This window comes from Callorhinus ursinus, unplaced genomic scaffold (genome assembly GCF_003265705.2).
Source record: "Callorhinus ursinus isolate GAN/ISIS: 27379988/994484 unplaced genomic scaffold, GSC_fseal_2.0 scaffold49, whole genome shotgun sequence".
In the NCBI taxonomy this organism is placed as follows: Eukaryota; Metazoa; Chordata; class Mammalia; order Carnivora; family Otariidae; genus Callorhinus; species Callorhinus ursinus.
This window is the reverse complement of record NW_027397111.1, coordinates 8,788,162-8,801,577: the sequence shown is the minus strand read 5'-3', so window position 1 is coordinate 8,801,577 and position 13,416 is coordinate 8,788,162. Positions and strand designations below refer to the sequence as shown.

General features: G+C 53.5%; 1 protein-coding gene across 3 annotated transcripts in view; it reads right to left on the bottom strand.

The window, feature by feature from the left end:
- Positions 1-13,416, bottom strand: part of LMO1 (LIM domain only 1) — a 40,896-nt gene that overhangs the window by 23,129 nt on the left and 4,351 nt on the right. Inside the window, exon 2 of one of the 3 annotated variants that reach the window (XM_025848408.2) lies at positions 12,886-13,145. The exons of 1 other annotated variant lie outside the window; for it this stretch is intronic. In XM_025848408.2, the coding sequence (XP_025704193.1) occupies positions 12,886-12,910 (25 nt within the window). In that variant the 5' untranslated portion in view covers positions 12,911-13,145. The remainder of the gene's footprint in view (positions 1-12,885; positions 13,146-13,416) is intronic. One more of the 3 variants, XM_025848411.2, reaches the window with a different exon arrangement.

Below are 13,416 nucleotides of genomic sequence, written 5' to 3'. Positions count from 1 at the left end.
TGTCCACTGAGAATTGGAGAACTGCTGGGTGGTGCTGGAAAACATGCCAGAGTAGTACAAATAGTCTTAACAAAGTGTAAGTCTGGGGCACCTGGGCAGCTCAGTTGGTTAAACATTTGCCTTCAGCCCAGGTCATGATCTCAGGGTCCTGGGATCGAGCCCTGCTCCCTGCTCAGTGGGAAGTCTGCCTCTCCCCCTCCCTCTGCTGCTCCCCCTGCATATGCACACGCTCTCTCTCAAATAATAAATAAAATCTTAAAAAAAAAAAAAGGAAAGGAGACAAAGCACTTCTTGTGATCCTCTCTGCTCCCCTCCCAACCTCCTTTGCCTGTTCATTCATTCACTCACTATTCCCTTAACAAATAATTGCTAAGCATCTACTACTAGGAACTGGCCCCTAAGCCATATATTTTAATAAGAATTATACTAACATTGATGATTTTTTTGTCAAGAAAGTTTTTTTTTTTTTTAAGATTTTATTTATTTATTTGACAGAGAGAGACACAGTGAGAGAGGGAACACAAGCAGGGGGAGTGGGAGAGGGAGAAGCAGGCTTCCCGCGGAGCAGGGAGCCCGATGCGGGGCTCGATCCCAGGACGCCAGGACCATGACCCTAGCTGAAGGCAGACGTCCAACGACTGAGCCACCCAGGTGCCCCAGGAAAGTAGTTCTTAATGAGCTTCATTAAGTCAGTTTGATTCCTTGATCAATTTTCTATTCATTAGTGTTAAACTAAGATTTTTTTTTTTTTTGCCCCTTCCCCATTTTTATTTTACTAGAATTCCTTTTTTTTTTTTTTCCTGGCACTTAAAACAATTTTTTTTTTAAATTCCTTTTTGGAATTATTTTCATTGGGATCGATTATTTTTAAATTTAAAGTGACTATTTGGTTCATGATCAGTTTTTGGCTCATATTAAACCTTATGAACTACAGCTTTTGACACCATTGAGATTTCTTCTGTGATAATTATTTCTACCAAAACATATCTCCTGAGCCAACTTTAGCAGATCTAAATTTTCTCAGGAAGACTTGATTCCTCCATCAATTTTTAGTCAATAACATATTTTGCCAGGTGCAGTCTTAACTGTTGCCAGTTTTGCTTTGTGTTAATTATTTCAACCAATTTTGATTTTTTTTCCTGGATCATATTTTTTATTTTTACATTTTCAATAATATTAATGAGATGTTATTCTCACACACAGGCATATTTTAGCACTGATCTGATAAAGCATTCTGAGGATCAAAGAACAGTGTGAAAACATCCATGGGGCAGAAAGGCAGGTCACACTCTGCACCTGAGCTAAGTACCAGGTCAGAACCAGGTACCTGAGGGAGAGCTGCCCCCTGCCCTCTGTGCCTCCAGAGCCTTAGCCCCTGCCAAGACACCTCACAGATGGGGAAGAGCTTCTGGCTGGAGTGAGAGGAGCTGCCTGCAAGAGACAGCCTCTGACCAACAGGCAAAGAGATGGGGTACAGTTCTGGCATCCCGTCATAGGCTGGAGTCTGCCTCTGCTGGGCTTCAGACTTTTCTACCCAGAAAGTATCTCTGAGACATTCAGCTGAGAGAGGACCCAGATGCTTCTTGGTGCCTTAGTTTCCCTGCCATAAAAGGGGGGTGGGGGGTGGGTAACTAATCAGGGTCCTTTTAGGCCTGAGGCTGTGACTTCTGGTTCACTGGCCTCCAGGCTCTGGGCCTGCTTCCGGGGTCGCCTCTACCTCTTAGCTGAGGCTCTGCCTGGGAATAGCTGGAAATGAGACAGCCCACCTGGATTCAAAGGTAAGCAAGACCAAGTATGGAGAGCCGGAGGCCACAGATGTTCTCACCTGGGATCTCTACTTCTCTGACCCCAGGACACCAAAGACAAAGAAACCTGGTCAGGGAGGTTAGTCTCCTGGCCTTGGCCTCAATACGCTCATTCCCCACAGACATGTCTCCATACCCAGTACCACTAGGCAGCAAGCAGCCAGCAACCCCTGAATGTAAATGGTGAAGCACAGACCCAGAGAGAAGGGGCCTGCCTTGCCCAGGGACAGACTGGGAGTGGGGGTGGGGGGGCAGAGCCAGGCTGTGGATGCAGGAGTTCTGGCTCCCAGCCCTGGGCTCCAGCCCACACGAGAGCCTCTTTCAGTCCTGCTCCCGTGTGAAGAGCTGCTCAAGTGGTCTCTGCCCAGGCGGCCTCAAAGATGCTGGCTGCCCCTGGCCTGGAAACAGCCAGGGAGGGGTTGAGGGCCTCAGTCCAACAGTTGCAGGAAGACTGGCTCAGGGAGGAACAACCGTCCCCCTCTCCCAGGGTCACCAACGAGTGAGAAGAGAGGCCCTTGGGTAACAGACAGCTGCGCAGCAGGCTCCCAGTGTCCTCCACAAACCTACCATCTGTGACACGAGGAATCCAGCAGTTCCCATCCCCGGCTCTGGTCCCTGCTTGTGCTTACAGTCAGGGCTATTGCCTCTCACCACTAGGGCTGGGGAGGCCTGGGAGTGCCTTTACCACCACCTCCCTGGGCCCACGGGAGGCAGAGGCCTAGTTCTCATCTGAACTCTGCCACATACAGACTTGCCGGGCTATCCTAGGCAAGTGTCTTTCCCTGAGTACAACCTACTCCTCTGCAAAATGGGGCTAGTGTTTGATCTCCCAGCCTCCCAAGGGGGCTGTGAAGATTTCATGAAAGGCTTTGAGACATCTGTGGCCTTCCCTGGTGTGAGGCAGAGGCAACAGGCCTCCTGGGGATGGAGCTGATGTTTCATTCTCTCTGGGGGCAGCTAAACTGTTGGCCACCTGGGGCCAGAGTTTGCTGACCTCTCACGGTAGGCTGATATCTAAGATGGTCCCCAACGATCCCATTTTCTGGTGTTCATGACCTTGTGTAATACCCCCAGTTCCTTGAGTTCGAGCTGGACCTAGTGACTTGCTCCCAAGGAAGAAAATACAGCCAAAGTGATGGAATGTCACATCTGTGATTAGATGTGTCATATCTTATAAAAGACTGTGACTTCCTGCTTGCTAGCTGACACTCTCTCGATGGTTTTAAAGGAAACAAGCTGCCATATTGGAGAAGCCCACGTGGTGCAGAAATGAGGGCTGTCCCTGATCCACAGTCAGTGAGGAATGGAAGCCCTCAGCCCAACAGCCCAGGAGGAATTGAATCCTGCCAACAACCAAAAGAGTGAACTGGGAAGCTCAAATCCCAGATGAATCTTGACATGAGACCATGGCCCCAGCCAATGCCTCAATTATCATCTGTAAAAAAGCCTGAGCTAGAGGACCCAGCTAAGCTGTACCTGGACTCCTGACCCACGGAAATGATGAGATTAACAAGTGGGTGTTGTTTTAAGATGCTCAATTGTGAAATAATTTGTTACGCAGCAATAGGTAGCGAATACACTACTACGTTGGCATACCACGGAGGACGGGGGCCTCTCCTCAGGCCACAGAGGGGGCGCCCTGCAGACCCATCTCAGCCCCATAAGCCATACTGTTGTGAGTTTCCCTCCAGAGTCCAGTCCTTGCTGTGGGGTACTATGAGGAGCCCAGAGGACAGATTCCCCCAGCTTGCAGCTGGGCGGGCCGGGAAAGTGGGCAGAGCTGACCCATCTCCTGAAGCCAAGGCCCAGGTCCTTTCCAAAGAGCAGTCCTGCTAGGGCTCCAAACCCCACGCGTTGTCTGGAGCAGAGTAAGTGTTTCAAAGTATAATCATTTCCAATTTCTCCCCTGCTCCTCACTAAAACCTGACAAAGGTTAGGGAACTGTACCAACCATCTGTAAGACCATCAGGAGCTTGGCCTACTGAAGGCTCAACAGACCTAAAAGGCGGTCGTGATCACACCCATTTGACCGGTCAGAACTACTATTACAATTCACTATCCAGAATCATGAAGTGGCAGAGGTGGGATCTGAACCCGGTCTGTCTGACTCAAAGCCCACACTAGTTCCACTTGCTTTACAAATGGGGAAGCTGAGAAACAGAGATCAAGCATCCGGATGGCACCCGTTGGCAGCCCCCACACAATCCTTCCCAGACACTAGGGATCAGGAACCGGAGTTTTTAAAGATTCAGGGAGGGGAGAGACAGGACAAAGCAGGTGCCAGCCATGGGCCGCAGGAGCCCAGGCCAGAGCTGCTCCCTCTTACGTAGGAAGAACGGGTCTCCCTCCACTCTCCGTCAAGTCATCACACCAACCAGCGAGGCTGAATTATTAAAACTCCCTTCTGGGGTACCACACGGGTGTTTCTCCACTGAGACTCCGAGCAGAGGGGAGGCTGCTCCTGCCCCACAATATTAAAATGTCAGGAGTTTAAGGCCGGAGCTGGTTGAGTCATAAGTTATCAGCACCCAGTGAGGGCCGACAGAATGCCTCCCTTAAATTATTAAGCAGAAAGCGTCAGACTGTAATATTTTGCTAAACCAAAGTACAAACACAGACAAAGATGTCATTTCAATATTTGAAACCAGCAAGTTTAATTTAAAATAAGAGCAAACCAATAAGCTCAGAACATAGTGGCGTATGAGAGGAAAATTATACTATGAGAGGAAAAAAAGTAGAAGGACTTAAGAAATTTATAAAAGTAATCTCCAAGTGGAAATTAGAAATCAAGGCCTAGAAACAGAATAACACAAAAGAAATATTACTGTCCACTTTCTAAATCAATATAACACTGCTCCACGCCGGAATTACCATGGTAACTCAAGTAAAAAGAATCAAGCAATTCTTATTATTTCAAAATAAAATCACAGCCTGAAGCCTGGGTTTTATTACAACCACTGATAGATCACTGGCTTGTATTTATCTGAAATATTGCTTTTCAATCAGCTGGTTTATGAATGTACACAGGCCTCTCACCAGCCCACTTACCTTCCCGTTTTTGAGGCAAGGGGCTAACCAATGAATTGATTCCCGCCTGGCTGCATCTGCATATAGACCCAGGCTTGAGTCACCTCGGGTAAGCACGGAGCTTCACACCCCTTCCACCCATCCAGTAGCATCACAGGACAGAGAGGAAAAGCCTGAGAAGGCAGTGGGGGCTGAGCTCATTGTGGTTCCCCTCCAGGCTTGCCCTCCAATGGCAACCCCCGAAAAACTGCCCTGGCCAGCCAGCCTCCCTGCCCTTGTCCCCAGCCATCCTCTTTCTGGCTCCTCCTCATCTCCCTTGAACCGCACCCCCCCCCAAGTCTGCCCACTGGAACAGGGAGGCGACAGAGCATACCCTGCAGTAAAGATGGCCTGAACTCTGGCACTTGCAAGTGCGGGACCTGCGACCAATTACACAGCCTCTTTGGATAGCAGTTTTCTCATCTGTGAAATGAGGATAATACATGTGGCTTTTTCCGAAGGTGGTTCAGGGTATTCAATGAGATCATACGTGGAAGATGCTTTGGTGGAATGAGTACAGAAATGGCCCCAATTCTCTACCCCTCCTGCTGGTAGGCATCCATGCCCTTTGCAATGTGACTTTCCACCTCCTCCCTTCAAGAGCAGACTCTGACTGCCCCCACCCTACCCCCAAACTCGGGCTGGCCTTGGGATCTATTCTGGCCTACAGAATGTGGTCAAAGCGAAAACCTCCCAGAGCCAAGTCCAGGCCTCAGGAAACCTTGTGTACTTCCAGTCTCCCTCCTGACCCGTCTCTACTATGAGAACAGGCTGGAAGAGCTTGCTGGATGATGATGGACGCTTGTACCCCCAGCATCCAGGAGATCAGCCATCTGCCAGGCATGAGACAGTCCAGCAGAGACCTGAGAAACCATTCAGCCAAGCCCAGCCTAAAGCACTGACCTACAGATTCAAGGGCTAAATGGATGCTTGTTGTTTTGAGCCTCTGAGTTTGGGGGTGGGGCGGTTGGTTATGCAGCAATAACTTGCTGATACATGTGCAGAGCACAACACCTTACTTTTAAGTAAGGGTTCACACATAACAAGTGTGTTTATATGAGCCCTAAACACTGACAGGCTAAGGTCAAAGAGATCACACCGTATCTGTGCAGAGAGCAAGGTCACTGCACAGAGGCATGAGGCTTCCTGGTTGGTCAAGTGTGTACACGGACATTAGGTGCCAGTTAGGTATTGCTCCCATTACAGATATGTGAAAACTGAGGTCCAGTAAGTTGTCTGGAGTCACATCGCAGTCAGCTGGGACTAGCACCCGGGTCTCCTGAAGCATGCCAGTAGGCTGTGCCTGAAGACAGTAGGCCACTCAAGGAAGTTCAGCTGGGAAGAGGTAGGAACTAGTGACCCAATCTGACTCAGCAGACCTGCACTCTGGGGCATCTGCCCCTGCAACCTGGACCAGCCTGCTCAGTCCTCTCTTACCCCCTGCTTTTAATTCGCCCCAAGTTGTGTTGGCCACTGTGGACGCCTGCCTTAGACAAAACACAAAATGAATGCGCTCCAACAAGAGACCACCAAGGGAGGGTGAATGTGACTCTGAGCATGGCCTGGAACGGTCTGTAAGAGGCTTTGGTCATCCGTAGGCTCCTGCAAGCCAACTATAGGGGAAAGGGCATGCCAGGCAGGGGGGGCACCGTAAACAAGAGCACAGCAGTAGACGCGGGGTCTGCCTGGAACACGGCACGGCCGGGTCTCGCGCACAACGCCAGGGCAGCACAGACCAGGGCCCTGGCTCTAGTGAGCACCAGGAGCAAGATGCCAGGTGGGATGGGGAGGCCAGGCGGCAGCAGAACAGAAATAGGTGGGGCCAGAGCCCCAGATGACTGCAATCCAGTTGTGTGCTGATAAACACTTCACAATTGGCTCCGCCAAGGTCCATGGGGTTAATATTCCCACCATGGCTGATTTCCTGCTACCAGTGTGATGCCACCAAACTCAAGAGCTGGGAAGACAGTGTAAGATCAGCTTTTGTAGGCCAATACAAGCTGACTCCACTGGTGTGGTCCTATCCCGCGGGCAGGCCTGCCAGGCCAACTCACTCTAGCAGCACTGGGAAGAGTTAAGCCCGATGAGGGGGAGGATGCCCTCTGTGCCTTAGTGTCCACCACAGGCAGGGCGGGCAGGCAGGATGGGCTACTTGCCATACGCACCTCTGGGGCTGCTCTAGTACATGAAGACCCAGGCCAGGTTAGTGCCCATCAGCCCCTGCCAGCAGGACTAACATTTGAGGACAGAACTGTGTCCTGTGGGCCGTCAGTAGGCTGGCTGGAGCCACAACCGGGATGCTCAGGCACCTGGCACCAGGACAGGTGATGTCCCTCCTAATTGGACTTTTCTACCACCCAGGTCATCATGCCTCAGGGCAAAGATCAGAGGGCACGGAAGCTGGACAGAGAACCCAGAAAGATGCTGAAGCTCTGGGTTCCCTACATGAGCCCAGGCAACTCTCCTGCCCACTTTCAGTCTCGACTGTCCCCCTGTAGATGGAAGGGCTTGCAGAGAGTGGTCTTGGAGGCTTCTTCCTACAACGCTACCTGCCTTGGGGATCTGCTCAGTGGTAAGTAGTGAAGTCAGCCTGCCTCCTGGACAGCAGTGATCAGTGGTCATGCTGGATAAACTGGAAGAGGGACAGTGAATGAACAAGGCAGTGAACAAGGCACCACATTGGGCACTGGATTATTTGATCATAGTGTAACTGCATGGAGAACAATGTCACCTGACACAAGCATGAGGCTTCCTCCTGGTTTATCAAGTGTATACATGGACATCATCTCATTTCATCCTCATTAGCCACCCAACCAGTTAGATGCAACTGTTCTCATTGTAGAGGTGAGATGCTAGAGAAGCAGAGTAACCCAAGCATTGGGTGGGCATGGGGCACAAACCCACAGTGGACATGTTGGACCTGAAGAGCTTAGCAGGGTGGTGGAGGTCGCAGCCAGCCCACTGGTTCCTGGCACGCTGTGGTACCAGTGCCCTTTTCTCTACCTTCCTCCCTAACTCCTTCCAATCTCCTTCCTGATCAGGGGCTCCTCTGGGCCCTGGAGGTGGATCTGAACAGCAGCCTTGGCCTGCCGGCTCCTTGGGGGCAGCTCTGGAGGGGGCCCACATTTGCTGAAGACCCCAGAATGGCTTGGTTCATGCCCCTCAGTAGGCTCCCCAGCTCTGTCTTCTGCTCAGAGAAGGCCCGGCCCCATCCAACCATGGTCACTTCCAACTCCAGCAGCCGTGCGTGCGCAGCCCACTGCGCCGAGGCCGAACCTCATGTTCCTCTGCCCGTGACCACAGAAGGGCGGCCGCCCATGCCCGCTGGCAATCATCCATCTGTTCCAAGGGAGAGAGACCAAAATAGATCTCTTCTTGGTCCTGCTCACAAATGGGGCCCTGCTGGGAGGCTCCTTAGATGGAAGTGGGTGGGGCGGCCTCCAGGTCTGACTCTGGGACCCTGGCTGGGGTGAGGAAGCAGCTCTCTGACGGATGAGAGGCAGGCCCCAGCTCTAGGAGAATGCACATTTACTTGTGCTAGAAGCATCTTTGTGCGACATGTTCAGAAAGAGAGAGACAGGAAGACAGAAAGGCAGCCACAGAGGCCAAGTGAGTGGCCACATCAGCACCAAGCCCCGGCATGCAAAGGGTGAAGCTTTTAGGCGAGTGGCGGCCAGTGATCTCAGCTTCCCCCAGTCCTAATGCTCCTGAAAAGCTCTCTCCCACTCCCTGTAATTGGGCATCAGTAGTTAATGCAGTATTGACTGCATTACACGCTCCCGTGCCTCCCCTCACTAATGCCAATTGCATCACCTTGTACAGTCACCGGCTTGCTTAGCCAATAGCCGTTAAAAGCAATCCAAATCATGAATCATATGGGAAACTTTTAGCAAGACACTGCCATCCAAGGAGACAATTTACAGTTGAGTTAATCTGGGTACATTAGCGAGACATGGATTCTGGACGACAGACCAATTTATGTTGTTTCCCTGTCCCCCCCCCCCTTAGTGTTCTGTGTGGGCAAATGAACGGAAGAGCGGGGAACAGAGAGAAGCACCTGCTTCTTTACCCAAGGCTCCAGGAGGGGGTGAGGGAGACCCGTCTTTATAGGCTCTCTGCCAGGCTGAATTGGGGCAGGAAGGGTAAGCAGCTGTACATGCTGCTCAAGATTTGTGAAGCCTCGTGCCCAGCAGCTGAGGAGGTAGCTGCTGCCGGAGCTGCGAGTGGTAGTGGAGATGCAGATGGAGACCCTCCTCCTCTAGGCCCCGGGCAAGTGTCAGGCCTGGTCCCCATCCTTCCAGGCTTACCAGGCCTTTACACACCCTCAGCAGACACGGGTGCCTGCTGGGCTCTGCCTTCCTGCCGACCCCCTGGGGTCTCTGGCGTGGAAAAGCATCAGGGCGCACTCCCTGCCTCCATCTCTGGGGCCAGGAAGGGTCCCGGTCACACTCTGCTAGGAGAGACCCCGGGGACTCTTTGTACTCCGGGGCATGATGGCATAGCCCAGGAGGTCCTGCTGAGGGCTGAGCAAAAGCTGGTCAGTCCCCAGGAATAGCCAAGAGCCTGCCCTGGCAGATGAACCAGGTCCACTGCGGAGGCCACACTCATAGCGGTCATTAACAATTGAAGACTCGCTGTCTGGCCCTCCTCAGGCCAGCTCCACTCTCCTTAGGCAATTTTACTTATTCAAAATGCTCTCAGAATCATGTCTGGTGTTTAGCTCTGCAACCCGCCTGCTGTTTCCTATGGTCACCCCAGTCTTCCTACGGGGCCGCTGCAGAGGCCGCTTACCTCTTTCTCCAGCATGCACCCCCAAGAGGGCACCCACTGCATCCTCTCCTGCCCAGTCCCCCCATAACCCAAGGCTGTCCCTGTGCTTGGGATTGCCTGGACCCTCTGCTGCCTGCCTCTGAGTACTCAAGGGCCGATTCTCCAATGGCCTGAGGGCTAATCTGGTTCTCAGGGCAGGAGCTCCCGTTGCTCCCCAGAGACTGCAAGCCCCCCCCCCCAGAAGGCCCCCAGCCGAGTGCTAGCTCAAGCACCCGTGCCAGGGAAAAAGAAGGGCTCTTTCTCCAGGAAAGTTGGAGCAGGGCTTCCTTTGCTGACAGGCAGGCCCGATGGTATTTAGAAAGCCCGGACCCTGAGTTCCAGTAAAGTGGAGATGGTTAGGCCAAGAGCAAGCGTCCAAATGAAAGCAATTAATCTTAAAACCAGAAGTTTAACCATTTGCAAAACAGATCTTTCCTCTCTGTGGTGGCCCTTCACTGCTCGACCTAATGGATTACTTTATTAATAATGCACTGTGCTTAAAAGCAAAAAAAAAAATTTTTTTTCTGACGATTCAATACTTCAGAAAGTCTCTTAAACCCGTTGCTACGGCAAAGCGATTGATATTTTATTATCTTTCAGAAGTGCAACATGAAAGCCCTGCAGCCCAGCAGAGCAAGAGCTTTGGTCCTCGGCAGCTAGCAGACCTGACTTCAACCAGAGGAGCCCCGGCCTCTTCCGACAAGATGCTGTCAGGTGGAGAAAAGGCATTGGGGGTGGTTAATAAGAGCCCCGAGTCCCTGCTGTAGCCAGACAAAGGGTGCAGTGCTGCATCCCAGAGGGATATGCTTCTTGGGGGCCCTGGGGGGCAAGGCTGCCACCTAGCCCAGAGGGCCACCTGCTGAAAGGGCATAAGTGCCAGGAAGAAATCAGGCAGCAGGCTCGGAGGGACAGGTGAGTGGATCCAGAGCCTTTCTCCCTTCCCCAATGGAAGGTGCCACCTTCAGGGTTTCCTGGAATTAGGGGAGGCCAGACTCTAACAGGGAGTGGAGGGCAGATGTATGAGCAGAAGGACTGCTTTTGGAGGACACCTCTGGGCTGGGCAGGACAAGTATCAAACGGCTCCTCAGGGCCCCACCTGCCTACTACCTTCCTGGTGCTCTGGGCCCCAGAGCTCAGTGGTATGAACTGTAGGGGGCACCATATTGTTCAGACTGAGCTGAGTGGGGGACTGAGGGGCATCATGAGCTCTCCTCTGCAGATCTGGTGGAGATGAGGGGAAACACGGAGGCCCAGGGTGGCTGTGGTGCACTGCTGTCTGGAGGCAGGATACTGGCTAAAATATGACCTCTAGGTATCTATTCATATTCAGGGCTCATCCGAAAATCTTGAGTATCACCGAGCTCAAAGGAACTCGGGGGTGCCTGCCCGGAGCACTACCTACGTGGCAGTGGTGGGGTCATCTTGTTGCATGAGACCAGTCTCCCTGCCTGAGGCCTCCCACGTATAGGGCCTGGATTTTCTCCATTTCTGGCTCGAGCCTGGGGAACAAGCATGCCAAATGACCATGGCTGAAGACATACCCTGAGGTCCACATCTCCCCGTGGGGAGAGTACCTCCACACACTGAGGAAGGGTCTTCTGCACTGGCTTCTGCAAGCCCCGCATTTTACCAAGAGGGAAAGTGAAGGCTAGCTCTGGGCATGACTGGTCTGAGAGAACCTGGGGAGCTCACGACAAAATGCCTCTTCCCTCCTGGTCTGGCCTGACCGGGTCCTTCTCCCTGTCATTCTGTACAGAACTGCAGAAGCCTAGTCCTCTGACAGCCCCCAGAAGGATCCTGGAGAGAGGGCTCTGAATTGCTGAGAGCATACTAGAGATGGAGGTCGCACCCCAGCCAGGCCCCGGCAAATGCATTCTTTTGGCCAGAAGCACTTAGTTGCCCCTTTCCTCTCTTACTGTATACATGCTGAGAAATAGCCTTCAAGGCTCCCCCACATGCCACCCCCAGGCCAGACACTTTAAATGCCTCTCCCTAAAGGAGGTCTCAGAGGTGGTGGGGAGGCTAAGGGCACCAACATGTGGTAGCGGTGAAGTGCACGTCCTGTGTGACCTTGATCAAGTCACTTAACTTGGAATTTTCACCAAGTAACCATGTCAGTAACACCACTCACCCAGGCACAGGCCCAGGCCCAGGGGAGACTCACTAGTAGAAGGTCAGAGAATGGCCACCACCATCAATCCAAGAGGATTACTGGTGACACGTGCAAACCACCTTCTCAGCTCCTTACCAGTAGAAATCAGGCGACAGCATGGGTGCCAACAATTACATCCTCATCTCCCTACAACACCAACACACCAGGCAACCCTCACCTACAGGGCAGGAGGGCCCGGGGCCAGCCAAGAAACAGCTACTGTTTGGCCGCCCACATCTGTGTTTGGGTCACGGGGCACCCACTTGGTTTTACCCTTAAGTGAGCTGCGTTCCCCAGCCTCCCCTAAACATACCAGGACCCTTCCAGTCAGGAAGGCTTTGGGGTCTCTGGGACCACGTGCTAGAGGCTTGCAGCCACCATGGGCCCCTGTGTTCTGACCTCTGGGGCGCACTGAGGCTCCTGATCACTTCAGGTTCATGTCATTCTCCAGGGCCTCGCCGGCACGAGTGCTACCGGCCGGTGGCGGGACACTTTCTTCCTCTGGGCCAAACTCCCGCCTGCGCGCTCAGGGGACGGGGAGACAGCAGGCCGGCACAGGAGGCGTCTGTCTCCCCGAGGGGCCGGTAGGCCTTCCCCTCGCGCGCCGGGCGCCCCGGGGCCAGCACGGTCTTCCCGCGCGCCCGCTGGCCGCGAGCTCTGGCGTCCGATTCTCCCGAAGCCCCTGATTTGCTCGGCGCTCCTGGCCTTCTCGGGTTACCCGGCTGGCGCGAGGGAGAGCGCGAGGGAGATGGCTCCGGTGAGAGGAGCCGCCGCAAAGACCAGACGCAGCGCGCGGAGCGCCACTGCGCCGAGATCTGAAGGGACCGGAGCCTGCACGCGGCCGGAGGCGGCCGGCTCCCTCCCCCCTCCCCCCGCCCCACCTGGCCGCCCCTGCCCCCGCCCCCCACCCGACCCCTCGCGCGCCGCCCGCCCCCCGCAACCCCAGCACAGCCCGGCGTGTGCGCGCCCGGGTCTGCGTCCCAGCGTGTGCTCCCGCGCACCGCAGCGGGGGGCGAGGGGGTGCGGGGCGGCGGCCCCCTGCCCGCCACCTACCGTCCTCCTTGTCCAGCACCATCATCTCGGGCGCTCCGTGTCCAGCCGCAGCTCGGCTCGGCCGGGAGAAGGGCGCCGACTCCGGGCGCGCTTCGGCGGGGCGGCCGGTCCTCGGGCAGCGAGCGGGCTCTAATTACCCGCTTGTCCGGCTCTTAACCTAGATTGCACTCAGCTAGAATTACATTCAGGAGCGAAGCACTTCTTAGATACAAAAGCAGTCTCACCTACTTTTGTGCCTCAGAATTGCAAGGAACTACGAACTGCAATTTAGAGAGAGAGAGAGAGAGGGAGAGAGAAGGGGGAAGAGAGGATCAGAGCCGTTTCTTTGATTCTCACCTTCTAAATGGCTCAATTTGCCCAGTATAATCTGTCTTAATGTAATTGCATTTGATAGCTCATAACCCTGGCTCTGGCAACGACACAGCTTTCAGCCTCATAAAGTGTTTTCGCCTCGGATTTAATCTGAATCTCAATCTAAAATTATATTCAAAGAGATGGGGGAATCTCGGCGGCCGTCTCCCGCTGCCTTTC